Source organism: Microchirus variegatus (assembly GCF_963457635.1).
Source record: "Microchirus variegatus genome assembly, chromosome: 17".
Lineage (NCBI taxonomy): Eukaryota > Metazoa > Chordata > Actinopteri > Pleuronectiformes > Soleidae > Microchirus > Microchirus variegatus.
This window is the reverse complement of record NC_139818.1, coordinates 23,768,989-23,784,789: the sequence shown is the minus strand read 5'-3', so window position 1 is coordinate 23,784,789 and position 15,801 is coordinate 23,768,989. Positions and strand designations below refer to the sequence as shown.

Sequence of the window (15,801 nt, the reverse complement as noted above, 5' to 3'; positions counted from 1 at the left end):
CAACACACATTTCTTGTCTTGTTTTTATTGCGTCTGGCGTCCACCTGGCATGACGTTCACTGAATTATGGCGATACAGCGTTTACCATATAAGGACAATTAGGGTGTTGCATAATGGAATCAAACTTGTTGACTCAACTTTGTTGAGTCTGTTACTCCATTCCGGAGTAACAGACATTGCAACGTCGCTAACAGGCTAAAAGGCTTATGTGCTGCGATAAATGAATAAGAGATTACACTTAGTGCACAGAACCTACATTCTTTGCTTCTTAAACAAGTCTAGAGACTAAATCCTGAAACCATTTGGCTGCCAAAGCATAAACAACTGACCGGGATGTGGTTTTAATTCTGCCCTGCAAAGTGCTTGTTTAAGATGCCCTTGGCAATTTCCAGGGCAGCGTCAGCCTGAGCGGGTATGTGAGGTGCGATGCCAGCTCCCTCCCATGCCGGTCCGGCGGCGGTGTCGGAGTGGACAGTGGGGATGCTGAGGAAGACGTCCGTCTCGCCGACATGGAAGGTCTTGGGCGGGTGGGAGCTTCCGGCGGTCGTCTCGCCGACGATCATGGCCCGGCCGAGCCTCTTCATGATGTAAACAAACTCCTCGGCGGCGCCGGCGGTCGCCCCGCTGGTCAGGATGACCAGGCTCTTCTTAGAGCCGTACCTTGTGCCTAAATGAGTGGAAGAGGTGGGAAGAAGTTTTAAAATTGAGTAGGGTGGAAGAACACATACTGGGTCTAGCACATGCTTTAGTTCATATGCTAAATATCAAGGCCAAACTTTTGCTAATTTATACATGTGGCAACTCCAAAACAAAGTTAGCCTAAAGTTAGCGTTGTGTTTGGGGCCGCCTGGTTCAAGTTGGCCCCAAAAAACCCTCTGTGTATAGCTCTATTTTTGGTCTCCACCCTCTCCTGATTGAATTAGCTGACTCTTCAGATGCTAAATGTTTGCTAATTGGTGTCCTTGCTAACACATTGGCTTCAGAATGACTTACCCGTGAGTTCAGATAAGCTGCGGAGCTCCGTGGTGGTGCCGGACGGTCGGTCGTACAGCTTGTCCAGCACAATCTGTTTGTCGGCGTCAAAGAAGTACGAGCAGAAGCCCGCGATGGCTGTCGTTGGGCCGCCGAGGTTGTTCCTGCAAATAAAGACGCAAGCACAATCACAGGAAGACTTTTAATAAAGTTAACTTATCGTAAAAAAAACTGTTGTTTTAGAGTAAGAGAGTTGTTCTACCAACCTGAGGTCAATGATCATGGCGTCAGTGTTGACGACCTTGTTCCAGACATGCTCAACAATAATCTGTGCGATGGCTTTGACCTCCTCAAAGTCTCCAAACATATCAAAACGCAGGAAGCCGATGTTGTTCTCAAAAAGGTCAGTGTGGAAGGAGACTTTGATCAGATCGACGTACACCTCAGTGGGGTAAATCTGTCAAGACACACAAACATTAACCAAAGCTAAAGTCCATAGCATTTTTTTTTCCTAAACAAGTTATTCACTTTATGTTGACACTCAAGGAAACAGTAAAACCAGGTTTTACCATAGGTGGTAGGGATGGGGTGTTTGTGGTGGTCTTCAGGCTTTTGTCCCCAGAAAGGGTCTTCAAGTCGTCGGACAGCTTTGCCTCCAGACCCTCCTGTGATGTAACCATGCTGTACTCGCCGTTTGCCAGGAGCTCCTTCAGTTTTCCCGCTACGCTAGCTCCGATATCCTCAAAGGCATAGTTGTCGGCGATCAAGGAGGCTGATTCCTCGATGACGGATGGGACTTGGCCGCGGAGTTTGACGATCTTGATGGCAGTAGCGAGAGCGTCCTCGGCGCTGACCTCCACATCAGGCTTCACGCCGGTAACTTCCCAGGTGGAGCCAGTGATGGGATTGATGGACTTGGCAGTTGGCACGGTAATATAGAAGTCGGTGTCGCCCACTTTGATTTTGTCGACTTTCACCGAGCCCCCGGCGGTCTTCTCGCCGACAATGGTGGCCCTCTTCAGGTTCTGGAGGCAGTAGGCGACATCCTCGGCAATGCCCTTGGTGTTTTTGCTGGTGAGGATAATGAGGGGTTTGGTAGTGCCGTATCTGCCCCCCAGCAGTGATGACATAGAAAAGATCTTAGTGGTGGTGTTGGATGGACGGTCATAAACGCTGTCAATGTGGATCACAGGCTCAGCCGCGGTGAAGTAAGACACAATGTAGGAGATGCCGGAGATGTCCCCGCCGAGGGTGTAGCGCAGGTCGAAGATCAGAGCAGAAGTTGGCAGGATTTTATTCCAGACCAGATCCACGAGCAGTGGTCCAACTTTGTCGGCAGCCTCCTCTCCAAGGATGTGGTCGATCCTCAGGTAGCCGGTGTTGTCCTCCAGGATGTCGAGCTTGATGGAGGTCTGAAGAACGGCAATAAGCTGCTCGGGGGGCAAGGGAGGCATCTTCGGGGCAACCACTGGGGCGTAGTTTGGCTCATAGGAGACTCTCAGACGAGGGTCACTGACCGTGGTCTGGACTCCAGAGCTGAGGACATTAGCCAAGGATTCGGCATCTGGGATGTTGAGGATCTCCGTGTTGGTGCTGGCCGCATCGATGGCCTCCTTCATCCCGTTGAGCTTCTCCGGCGAGCAGTAGTTGTCCATAACAATCTTTGCCATGTCAACAATGAAGCTGGGGGAAAGCGAGGCATGGATGAAGAAAACATTTCCCCAAACTAGAAGGGATGCTAGCAGAAAGACGGCCTTAGCCATTTCTTGTCGTAGTTAAGTGTCGTATAATCGAGTAAGTGGCGATGGCTGCTCAGGAGCCAAACCTCCTTCCTCGAAGACCTTTCCTTGTCAAATGCCGCTGTTTTGGCTCCAAGTTTTCTGTTAACACACTCGTAAGAGGATTTGCCCCCACAATAAACCGCTAATCGCATTATCCCGAGTGGTTCCCGTAAGACAACTTAAACAAATAGATGTAGTATCTTAGATTTAAACAAGGTACTTTACAAGGTCAAGCTCGTGTCGAATAAGGTAAGCTCTGTAAGTATGAAGAAGGGGATCAAGAGTGGTGGAAAATATACATTCTTCGAGAACAAGTCACTGTTTATTGAATCATAACTTCAGAAATAATCCACTTAATTCTTTATTTTCTCATTAGAGGAACACGTTTGGTTACAGCACAGTTCAACAAGTTTGTGTTGGCTTCCTCTCTGATGGGTCAGCAGCATTCAGTACTAGTTTGTTTGGTGATTGCGCCCTCTGCTGGTTAACATTTGTAGTTCAGGATTTTTTGAGCTCAGACAATAGAATGGACTGGGAAAAATATGAAGTGACACCCAAGATAATGTACAAAGAACTTAAGATTGCAGCTACACATTTGGATTTCTGTACTGTCACAAGCTAGATTTGTATTCATTACTACTAAAAATGTGTTTGGATAAAAGCATCAGGTTAACACTTGGACAGAAAATGTGACTCTAAACCAGGTACGAAACATGTTGAGCAGTTAAAAATCTGATCAGAAACTGTTATAAAAGCTTGTGATGGTGTGTTTTGGTGGCGTTTGGTAGATTTGCAGGTCAAGTCTGGGTCACTCCACCAGCGACATGATTACAGTTTATAGACACGTGATAAAGACTTTGTGAAACACATGCAGGATCAAAAACAAACAAAAGATTCATTGGAATGTTTTAATCTTGACTTTACACTAAATTACGTGCTTACTTTTCCCACTTTCTACTGCTTTGCATTGCATTATTAGCCCCCCTATGATGTCAAACTGCACCTGAAATGAATAATAGCCTGAGCGAACGTCCTCTTAAAACCCTGTTCTGCACATTTTTTTGCAGCTCTCTCTCAGCTCAACGTCTTCTCCTGGCCGAGCTAATCTCGCCGTCTTAAGCGTTAATTCCACCTCGTGGAGTTGCACACAACACAATCCCGTTGTCTCTGCCAGCTCCCGAGACGCTGATGGAGACTTTTAAAACAATGAATTCCCTCATAAATCGGCCCTCAACGCAGAATTTATGTGTGAGATTTAGGTCGTGGAAAAAAAATATATGAGCAGGCTTAAAACGATCGGCCATACGGTATGACTCAGCACACACCAGGCATCTCGTTAAAATAATAATACAGATATAATAAATTAATGTACCGCATCTTTTATGAATTGACGTTGAATGAGTAGAAAAGACAGTTTCTGTTTTCCAATATTTATTCATTTTAAAGGTTGGAACGTCTCAAAAACAAAATGTAGACATCAGGAGACAAACTTATTTTGGAATACGATATAAATCAATGCACGCTTTGACTGCAATACAGGACTTTTAGAAGCTATGTTGCATGCTGTTAAATACAGTATATATTAATAAAAAAAACAATTACAATTGTAATATACACATTTACATTTATCAGCTTTGATTAAATGCCACCCTAAATACATCGTTTTACAGTATTTACGAACATAAAATAACATCTTTAAAGGTGAAACAGACCAAAACAGAGTAAGATTTGTACTGTATGTACATGCGTGTATTAAATATACAATGTAAAAACAAGGTAAATGCTATAAAACAGTGTTTCCCAAACTGTACATGGGGACCCACCTTTCAAATATGGCAAACTATCTACTAATAACTAAACCAAAACTAATATATATTTGTAATATCTAATATTTTTTAATTTATTTTTGTTTGGGGACCCAAGTAAAACATCCTGTGTCCCATCTGTGGGTCATGACCCAGTGTTTGGGAATCACTGCTATACAGCATTACCACATGGAAGCAATGTAAATACAAACAAACAAACTTTACTGTATATGCATATATTTAATTTCAGTGTAGCACCCTTATTCTATCCTGTTGGACCAGGCACAGCTTAATGTCCAAATGTCCATGAATTAATGAGTGAGTGTAAAATAATATATCGCTATACAGTTGAACGTGGAGAAAATAGGAGGCCTTGACCAGTAGGGGGCGACGGTCCACCATAGCAAGCCTCATCAACTACCTGCAGCCGCACTCGGCCACCTTCATCTCCTCATACAGGTATCTTATAGTGAGCCGTCCGTTCTCCTGATACATGACCGTGATGGGGTCCAGTTTTATGGGCACACAGCACGCCATGTTGGCCTTCTTGGGGTCCCTGATGTTGATCAGCGTCTGGATGAGCGCGTGCTTGGACGGGGTCGACTCGTCCGTCAGCGGGTGGTAGCAGAGGCCTCGGCACTCGAAGGCGTCGTACTCCGGCGGCGCCACGATCCAGCTGTCCCAGCCGATGTCCTTGAAGTTGACCTTGAGCGAGGTCCGTCGGCAGTACTCCCTCTCGGCCTTTCTTTTGCTTCTCCGCGGATGCTGTTGCGCTTCCAGGATTTGGTTCGGCAGCTCCTCCCCTCGGTTCCAGTCCGCACCGGAGTGCAAGAAGGTTTCTTCTTCGTGGTGGATCATCTCTCTCAACTCGTTATTGTTCTCCCTATTTCTGCTACCCAGGTCGTCCGAGAAGACGATCAAAGCTGCTGAGGTGTTCTCTCCGACGGTCATACTCGCATTGAAACAACCCGCTGCGGCTTTTCCACTGACAAATCCCCCGCAGTCCCTTTTGTCAACCACGACGTCTAAAACTGTCGCAGCACTGCCCGACTTGATCCACCTCTGAATGGCTGAGGTCACGTCAAACCTCATCCACACACTCTGCGAGCTGGTCACCTCTCTGCCGACCAGCAGTTGGGTCGTGGACGTCGGATCGTCTCGATCCACTTCGTAGACTTTGACGATGGCGCGGAAGCTGCGGTAGGAGGTCGTGGACGCGGCGTCCGGGAAGAAGAAGATCTGCAGTTCTGCTGTGGCGATCTTCTCGTGACTGGGGACGGTGACGTTGAACTGCAGCCTGTGTTTTGACTTTGTACCGTTTGTCGTTGAGAGTTTGATATCTGAAAGAAAACAAGAAGTTAGAGGGATTATCTCAGCAGCTGAGATCATACTCAAGGACTGTAGGATTTAGTGACATCTAGGGGTGAAGTTGCATATTGCAACTGGCTGAAATGCAAGTGCATATGGAGGCCCTCTGGAGAGCCAGTGTTTGATTTGTCATTTCCAGACTACTGTACAAATATAGTAGTACAAACAAGATGGCAGAGCCCACAGAAGAAGGCTTCATGTAATAAAAAAAAACAAATATTGTGTTCTGTTTCTGGAGATAATGTGACCAAAATCCAACACAGTCTTTATGTAGAATATATTAGTGTATATTCTGAGTTTATTTGGCCTCTCAAAAGTGTTTGCAAATGTTTTTTATTTATATTTTTCTGACATAAATCTTGTTAAATATTTTAAAACGAGCATTAGAAATAGCTCACATGATCACAACTACTACCACTACTTTTTCCTCTGAGCTATATAGCACTCTGAATCCACCTGCTCAAGTTTTCTTCCTGTTGAGTCACCTTTGCTAAGCTAACCCAGAGGCTACACAAGCTAGTCCCCCCTCTTTTGTACAATGAGGGACAAAAACAACACTGCAGGAGACACTAAGCACATTTTATGGTAAGTTGAAGCAAAATTAACTAATAGCAATAGGTAACACCGGCTTAGCTGGTTAGCTAGGTGTGCTAAGCTGTTTACATGCTAGAAACTAGCGTCCTGTTGAAATGCTACATGCTGCAACTGGAAACTTAAGGCCCAAAGCTAACTGCTAACTGTGTACACTAGTTTACTTTTTACTTTATTCAGTTTAACTTCTTTAATAATAAGCATTAGGCCATGATGTAGTGCAACTTTTATATGAAATAAACGTTTTACACGACATAAAGACAGAGCTTCCCTCTCTAGACATAGGATGCCGACCAAGGGTCACAAGTTAAAGAAGATAAGTGTTAAAAAGCAGGAGATTGAGTAAATTCTATGACAAATGTTAAAGTTTTAATGATTACATGTTTTATGGTACTTATTATTTGTTGTAGTTTGTGATCTTGAGGAAAGGTAATATACAGCTTTGTTAGGTAAAAGTTCACAAAAGCGTTGGGAATCGTAATAACGTCAGATTAGAACTTAATATCTCTTGAATTAGAAAAACAACAACTCCTTCCTATCACCTTAATGATAAGTTAAATGACCGTGTACCTTGTACAGTAAAACTTCGTATCACATCAGACTGAGGGATGGTCGAGCTGTCCGAGGCGTACTTGTCGTAGAGTTCCATCATAAACTGAGGAGGGTAGATCTTGCTGTTCTCCCGTGGAACGTCCGACAGGTTGAGTTTCCTCAAAAAGCCCTCCTTCATGGTTCCGAGGAGGTTCTCCATCCTCAAGTCTGTGTCTTCCTCCTCCAGAAGGTCCTCCTCTGACAGCTGAGCGTAGAACTCCTCAGGGTCATAGCTTTCGATGTCGTTGTTGAGAGGTTTGCAGGTGCAGGAGCCGCTGGAAAACGCCAGACTCAAGCAGGCCTGCAGCAGGAACGCTCTGGAGCTCGGCATTTTTGGAATTATCTCCTCCTCTCCAAGTCACTGAGCTGGCACGGACTTCACCTTCTTCGCGGCGTGAAAGCACACTTTGCGGTGGCAAGGTTTGAAAATGCAGATCCCCCCCCAATGCGAAGACCGCCGCCGCGACGTCCGCTCCCATGCTCCCAGTGTAAACAGGGGGGACTTGTGTCAACCAAAATAGTAGCTTGGACATGCTTATCGCTGTCATTGATGCCTTCTTTTGAGCCGCGTTATCAGTCGAGTGTTGGCTGCTAATGAAGACACTGTAAACACTTGAAAGTGATAACGAGGCCGGCAGTGGAAACTGTGAGGTTACTGACAAGCAGACGCTTCCACAAAATGACTTTTCCCAGCTCTCGGGGGGGTAAAAGTGTTGCGGCCACCGGAAACGAAAAAACTGGCCGTAAGAGACAAAAACGGACCATTGCGCTAACTTCCCGCCATTATTGCTCCATGTTCCTGTGGACCACACAGATTTAATCGTACCGATAATGGGGATGATTTCTTTCCAGGAAGATAGCAGCTATGCAACTTGACCGCTATATATCTAATTGTACTCATTTATGTCGATTTATAGACATAAATGTTGTGCTGTAATTCCTAGCGGTGCGACATAATACTGGGAATCTCCGTGACGAGCCAATGTGTCTGCGGACATTGGCCTGAGTCTGGACGGCCTCGGTCTTGAAATTTTTGGTCAATCGTTGGCTCGTGATTAAGGCACGCAGATACAAATCTTTTCACATTTCTTCACATTTCCAGCTCAAAAGGGTCAGATTTTATCAAATATTATTGCTCCAAGAAGTTTTCAGAAGGCTCTAAAACTGATACGGATAAAAAATAAATAAATCATAATGACACATTTAACGGACCGAAACCTGTTATTTAATAAAAAAAACAAAACAATCAAAATTAGCACAACACATTAATAAACCATGGATATTGTCTTTATAATAAAATACATGTCACATATTGTTAATGTATGGCAACTATTATAATATTATTATATATTATATCAGCAGGTTATGTGTATTAGATATATATATATATAAGAATAGGAAACATCTATGTACATATGAACTGTATATCTATGCTTTACATACTTCTTTTTATCAAATAAAACGTACAATAAAAAGCCAATATTCGTATATTTGGCTGTATATACATTTCTTGTTTTTCTCAAACGAGTGTTGGTTAATATTGAGATATCCATACTGTACATATTGCAAACTTTGATTGACAGCGTCATGTGTATAATGTGTAACTGTTGAGTAGCCACAGGAAATTCTCTTTGTTGTTTCCCAAAAAAGCACAGCAGGGGGCAGTAACGCACCACTTTTCCCGCCCCTCTGGAACATGCAACTCAGTACTTTCTTTTACTCACTTAGAAAATATAATTTACACTGAAATACATTTTGTTTTCAAAAGATACGACGCAGCTCATGCACGAATAAGACATTTTCTAAAATATAAGAGGGACGGTTCTATCACATCAGAATCTCTGTTAGGAGCTGCACTATTTACTATTTACACGACATCTGTTGGTTAATTTGGTGGAATGTAAACACGATGCCCTTTGACCTCCGAGTCCCGAACCCTCCTGAAGACGCGCAAGTTCATCGGTTGCGTCTGCGAGAGACGGAGGGCGACGCCAGACGGTTTCTGAAGGTTTTGAAATTCAAATCTTCAAAAAAACAAGCCCCTAAAAACGTCCGTAAAGGTCTCCCACACTGGGCTGTAGCGGCAAACGTAGACGGAGTAGATCCCAACAAGAAGTCCACACTGAGACAAACCAAAATGACTGAAACGGCTTATTTAGAATGAAAAGAAAATGTACGTATACACAAGTTTATGAGCCAAATTCTAAGAAAAATTGTTACACGAGGAGTAAAAAGTTAAGGCAAAGTCCTCAGAAAGTCCTCAAAAAACACTGTTATTCACTCAGAGACCTCTGTTATTTCACTTGAGTTCCAGTCTCTCTCTCTCTCAGACGTCCTCAGTGTGTCTCACCACAACCCTGAAAAGTGCCTTGCTGCTGCCGGCTTCACTTAACGTCCATCTCTTCCCTCTCTCTTTCGCTCCCTCAGCTCTACCGACAGGCACAGGTGTCCACGGACATGCCGGGGTAAACCTTCAGCACCATGTTCCTGCTCGGGTCGAGGAAAAGGACGGTGAGCGGACTCATCTTCTCCGGCACGCAGCACGGCTCGGGAACGCCGGGGACGATCCCCACCGCTCGGACGATGCTCTGGATGGTGGCGTGGTTGGACGGCCGCGCCACCTGAGGGACACGCGAGACAGGTATTTAAATTCAAGGGTATAAAAACACAAACTGTTATTATATAATCAGCAGGTAATCAATTTTAAATACATTTTTTATCAATTAATATTTGTCAATTTCTGTCTAACTACTAGGGTTAGGGTTAGGGGCTAGGGTTAGAGTAATTTAAACTATCTAATTCAAAGGCGCCATATGTAAGAATGTGGCCAAAAACGGTTACTACATTCAAATTCAAAAATACCGAGGTCTTTTAGGTTTCGTTTTTCTGACGTAACTGAGATCAGCTGAGACTCTACTGACTGCAATGATTGGTAGACGGCGGTAGGTGGCGCCAAAACACAATTTCAAAACATAAACATGATTTGCAGTCTGCAAAATGTTTTTATTAATGCAAATATTTTGTCTGTACTGTTGTTGTTGGTGAGTTCAGTTTGTTATATGAACATTATTCCTGAGTCTCTGTGACATATTAGGAGGATTTTATCATTTATTACATAATGCACCTTTAAATCTATTTTTAATCAATGTATAGGGTTAGGGTTAGGGGTGAGACTAATTTAAGTTAAACTTAAATTAAAGTTAAATTAGTATCAGCACAGTGGATAAGTAGCTGTATGTTCCTTTTATATAAATTCAAACTTTTAAGGTTATTTTGGCAGTAAAAAAAAGTACAATTTTTAGGTCTTTTGTTTTTTCTTAGTCTAAGAATAAGCATTTCCACTTTAGTCCAGGGCCTTGCTTTAAAGGGTACAGCATCCTCTTTGGTATGCTACACTCTTGGGTTCCAGGTGGAACCCTTAGTGTTACCAAGAACCCTTTTATTTAGGAAAGGGGTTTTAAAGGGTTCTCTGGATCAAAAATTGTTCTTACTGGAACCATTAGTGTTACCGAGAACCCTTGGACGCAAATGGTTCCAGGTAGAACCTCAGCCCTTGTAGAAGAACCCTTTTGGAACCCTTATTTCCAAGAGTGTAGGGCCACCGTAGTTGCCCGTAGTTTGTTACAATCTGCCGTCTCACCATTAGATGTCGCTTATTCTCAAGCGCTGGACCTTTAAGATCGATAATATGAACCCTGTGGACAATTAGCTGTATGTTCTGTTAGCATTAGTTCTTTAGCAATGCTATACTGAGCATAGAGTGTCATTATGTCTCTCTGTTGTGAGGTATTTAGTGGAAACCTGGAGTGCAACCCGTATTATTGTTCCTGGTAAAAACCTGTGCTTGTTCTACTATTTTTCAATGTCAAACAATATCTGTGAAAAAGGTCGACTGACGTCATTTGACTCACTTTGGGGATGGGGAACCCACACGTCCCCGCGCAGTAATAGGCGTCAAACGACTTTGGCGCCAACACCCATTCGCTCCAGCCGATGTCGGCGAAGTCCACCCTGAGGTACCTCCTGGAACAAACCCTGGGCTCGCTCCACTGTCTCCGTCGGGCCTTCTTCATCGTTCTCTCGTCGAAGCTCAGCACTTGCGGCTTGCTCGGGCCCTCGCCGCCCTCCTCGCCGTGCTTCCGCGCCGGTTTCACCGCCGCTTTGGCCTTCGCCGGGAAATAGGTGTTCTGCCACAGTTCGTGATTCTTCAGGGCGTTGAACTGCACCTCTGGGATGTCGCTTCTTTGGATCTGGAGATGAAGTTCCCTCCGGATCCTCGAGGCCGAACTCGAGGAGGACAAGTCGTCCCCCGATGGGAACGGTCCGTACCTCTGGAGCGACATGGCCACGCTGTTTGGCTCATCTATGGCGCGGTCGTCGGCGTAAACCAGGATATACGGTAAGTTTCCCGAAGAGTGAGAGCTCCTCTGATCCGGCCCGAACTCCGCATCGAACTCTGCGGTGATCAAGAACTCTTTGACTTCTCTGGCGCGTTTCACCTCCGTCGTGACGTCCCTGGATTGCCAAGAGCCTTTCTTGAACGGAGCCAGAGTGACGTTTCCCAGCGGCGTTTCCCAGTTCGATCCGTGGAAGAGAAGCTGAGGAGGAGACGAGGACCGGGACTGCTGGAAGCCGCCGGACGGATGGCGAGGCCTTCGGAAACGCCACGGCCGCTGGTGGTGGCGCTGTCGCTTGTAGAGGAAGTGGAACGACGCGGAGAGGACGAGCTCCGAGTCTTGGACGGTGGACAGGTTGAACTGGAACACTTCTTTGCCGTGCGAGACTCCTGTGGATTAAACAAGGAACGACAGACTAAGACGAAGTGAGACACTGAAAAAAGGCTTCTTCTGACATCTAAGAGCAAAATTCGCCGACAATTTCATGCAGATGTTTTTTTTTTATTTCGCAAACAGATGCTGCAGCCGCCGAGGGGGACACGTCTTTTCCGAGATGAACAATAAAGAGACGGCGGGCGATCAAATTGCCTCGCCTTGAACCTTCGCCGCGGTCTTTTTCTTCTTCCCTTTCATCCTCTTCTGGGTCTGGGCACGTTTTTTTAAGGCTGACATGAAAACGGCCTCCGAAACAATCTTTCATAGAGAGTTCCTCTCCAAACACACATGTGAGTGACATGAGCCGCGGCATGGGAAATATTAAAAGTGCAGCATGGTGAAGTGCCTGCCTCTCACACACCACCACCACCACCACCACCACAAACCTCATCCTTGGATGCGGCGGGCTGCAAGGCTTGGAAGTTGAACCCTGTCTCCCACACTTCCACCACAGCCTGAAAGACAAACACTGGATCGGTCCAGTAGGTCCCTGCAGTAGCCATATGGAAATGCTTATAAGAGAAGGAGGCTCCTCTGAGGGCTTTGCTCTGTGCAGCCGGTGTCTGGGTGTGATAATAGGCGCTTGTCTAACACCTATGGCTGTTACGGCTACCGGTGAACTAACAGCGGCCGACACTTAAAGTCCCCCCAGTTCAGTAAATCACGATACTGACAGTCAGAGAGCACAGAGGGGGAGATGTTTAAGCCCTGAGGGGATTGAGATTTTACAAAACACCTGCATAATGATATCATTTTAATGGTTTTTTTTGCAGAAAAAAATGAATTTGAATTAAAATATCAGCACAGGTCTCAAGACAAGTGCTATTCGAACATACTATTCAATAATAATGTTGTATTATTACTTATTTTACATTTAAAATGGGAACTTTTAGGACACAAATGTGCCTAAAAACACCCAATAAGACAGAAATATGGAATAATTACAATGATTTTGATGTATTTTGTTTGTTTTTTACTAATTCCACAACCAATATGCCGAAGTTAATCTCGAGAATCGTCAGAAAAAGTGTTAAATATATTGACGTGAGCTGGAGAAACACTGGTTCATTCAGTGTCACTTACTCGGCACAGCTCTGAAGCTCCTCACGGTGTTGCCGTCGCGCCGGCTCTGCGTCTCTTTGCTGTACTTCTCGTACACTTTGAACATGTCGATGGAGACCATGTCCCTGTTTGCGCTCTCGTGCGCAAAGGCGCGCTCGTCCGGAGGAGTCGACGGCGCGGCGTCGGCACCTTTACGCACGGCCGGACCCGAGTCCTCCACGGCGGCGGCGGCGGCGGCGGCGACTTTGGCGCAGCAGGAGTGGAGGATCAGAAATAAACGCAGCAAGTGAAAGAATCGGCTCTCCATGGCTGATGAGGAAAGGAACTTTGTACCAATCGAAAGAAATCTTTATGCGTAAAATTAGTTCCTTTTTTCCTGCGCCTCGGTGCTTGATTCCCACGCAGCCTGAGTGTCCAGGTAATCCGCGTTAGTCTCGCACTCGCACGGTTCACGGTCCACAGATGCTTCTACAGTGGGAGGAGGAGGAGGAGATCGAGTGCATGCGTGAAGCGCTCCTTGCTGGATGGATGACGCCTCTGAGCGCGCAACCAACGAGCGCCACGCAGCGTCTAAAGATGAACTGCTTCATTGATTAGAACAGAAGATCACCCCCCCCCCCCCCCACACGCACGCACACACACACACACACACACACACACACACCCACGAGAGTGATAACGCTCACTGTAAATATATCTGCAGTAAAGACGTTTTGTCTGCAACATCAATCAAGTGCAAAGAGCAGGGGATCAGGTTTGGCCACATGTAATCCTGGAGCCATGCGGGTCAGACACACACATCACTCAGTTTTACAGCTCTCTGTGTGTGTGTGTGTGTGTGTGTGTGTGTGTGTGTGTGTGTGTGTGTGTGTGTGGACTGTGTGAATTACATTAAACACACGATATTCACATTATCATTAATAATAATAATCTGTCTCAGTTTGTGGTTTTATTTAAGTCGTCCCCTTTAAAACTGGCTTCTCACAAACTGATTCATAGCAGATTATGTGGCCGGATAAGCAGCAACGGATAATCCAGGTGAGGCAGAGCAGGTGAATTAACTGTGTCAACAATGAGGACAATGTCAATATTCGTTTCTAAGATTGTATATCAAACTTCAAAATACTATAGAAAATGGCACTCGGGAGAGTCAAAAATAACTCTACATTCTGAGTCTTTAAAATTATCATTTTTGTAGTAACAAAAAACCCATTTATTCAAATGAAGCTATAGGTCTATCCAATTATTTTGGAACAAGTCAAACATTCTAAGATCTATCTGTGGACGATATGAGGTCAAAATTGTATCCTAATAACAATGTTTGTGATAGTTTGATATGGAATGATAAAAAAATAATAATTTGTGATGCAAAACTAATCTGTAAATATCAAAAACAGACATGTATGGCCCGTATAATTCTTATAAAATAACTAATATAACAAATTTGCTCTAAAACGTAGCATAGAAAACTATAGTGCTATGCTATAGTTCTATTCACCAGTAAATAGCTTTTAAACCATTTTCCTGTTTTCAATGTTGCGTTTTCTTCTCTGTCGACCACTTAGCACTTTGTTTCTCAGAAGAACATGTCGACCTAATTTTGTATTTTGGATATCCAGCATGAAAATTCTCAGTTAGCGAGCTCATTAGCATTGGTTGCTAATGGGACAATGTTGCAAACATACTATGATGCTAGTGTTTTTCCTGTAAATTATATTTCCCAGTCGGCCACTTAGTATTTTGAATTTTAGTACAGCAAGCCCACTGTACATTTTTGACCAGAATTGTGAGAAAGCAAGCTTGTTAGCTTATTGTTGCTAAGGAGACAGTATTTATAGCCTAGCAAACATGCTATAGTGCAAGCCGCTCAATACGTTTCCAAGCATCTCTCTGTTTTTCTCTGTATGTTATGGTTCATGGTCTTAGCATTTGGTTTCTTCATTTTGTGTTTTGACTAGCCAGCCTATTCATTGTCAGTTAGCAAGCCTATTAGCATTGTTTGCTAATGAAACAATATGTATAGCATAGCAAACGTGATATAATGCTATAATGTCAATAAGTTTCCAAGCATCTCTGTGTTTTCTCCGTATGCTATGTTCCGCCACTTTGCATTTTGTATCTCCTTCATTTTGTGTTTTGGCTAGCCAGTCTATGGCTTGTCACTTAGCAAGTGTATTAGCTTGGATGCTAATAGGACAAGGCATTAGACAGTTTATTCAAACATGTATTTGCATCTTCTCGTAAGAGTCTGCAGCATCTGACGGTGGGCTTTTAACAGTGGATTGTGCAACACAGCTAATAAGCTAATAGCTTCCTCATTTTGGAGCCCTTTCCTCCTCGACAGCTTGCATGGTTGAAATGTAATCGACTGGAAAAAAAAAGATGGTTATCTCAGGCCTTCTGGGATGAGTCTTCACCTGAAGGTGAAACTGTGTCATCGTGTGGCTTTGCAGCTTTATTTAAAGACCACCGAGCAGCCAAAGGCAAGAAAAGATTAACATCTTTTCTTTTTTAACGGGTCTCCTCTGCTTTCTTGAGTTTTTGATGCAGCATAATGGTTTCTCTGTGTGAGACATGACAGCAGGCTAAAGCCACCACGGGTCAGACAGCTATTAAAATACCTCCTACTGGTCCTCAAGAGGATCACAAGGGGCTCTTTGACACCACCATGTCCTACACCAGTGAACCCCCCCCAGTTCAGGAAAACACTGGTGTGTTTAAAGGTCGTTCAGCGTTGACGAGAAGCGCCAGATAGCATCTGTCTCCTCGCCGGGAGTAATCAAACACTGTTATCACTCA

At 44.5% G+C, this 15,801-nt stretch overlaps 3 protein-coding genes across 3 annotated transcripts; all 3 read right to left on the bottom strand.

Moving 5' to 3' along the window:
- Positions 1–341: 341 nt before the first annotated feature.
- Positions 342–2,642, bottom strand: LOC310939107 (retinol-binding protein 3-like; the record flags this gene model as incomplete). Its single annotated transcript, XM_083903774.1, has 4 exons — positions 342–667; positions 994–1,136; positions 1,239–1,429; positions 1,542–2,642. The coding sequence occupies 4 exons, from the start codon at positions 2,640–2,642 to the stop codon at positions 342–344; spliced, it is 1,761 nt and encodes a 586-aa protein (XP_083759900.1).
- Positions 2,643–4,975: 2,333 nt separating this feature from the next.
- On the bottom strand, positions 4,976–7,439 carry gdf2 (growth differentiation factor 2; the record flags this gene model as incomplete). The annotated part of the gene is made up of 2 exons (XM_083903625.1): positions 4,976–5,898; positions 7,088–7,439. 2 exons carry the CDS (start codon positions 7,437–7,439, stop codon positions 4,976–4,978), a joined length of 1,275 nt encoding a protein of 424 aa, XP_083759751.1.
- Positions 7,440–9,537: 2,098 nt separating this feature from the next.
- On the bottom strand, positions 9,538–13,128 carry gdf10b (growth differentiation factor 10b; the record flags this gene model as incomplete). Its single annotated transcript, XM_083904037.1, has 3 exons — positions 13,024–13,128; positions 11,020–11,894; positions 9,538–9,729 (listed from the first exon to the last, which is right to left on the bottom strand). Exons 1-3 carry the CDS (start codon positions 13,121–13,123, stop codon positions 9,538–9,540), a joined length of 1,167 nt encoding a protein of 388 aa, XP_083760163.1. The 5' UTR covers positions 13,124–13,128.
- Between the last annotated feature and the right edge of the window lie 2,673 nt (positions 13,129–15,801).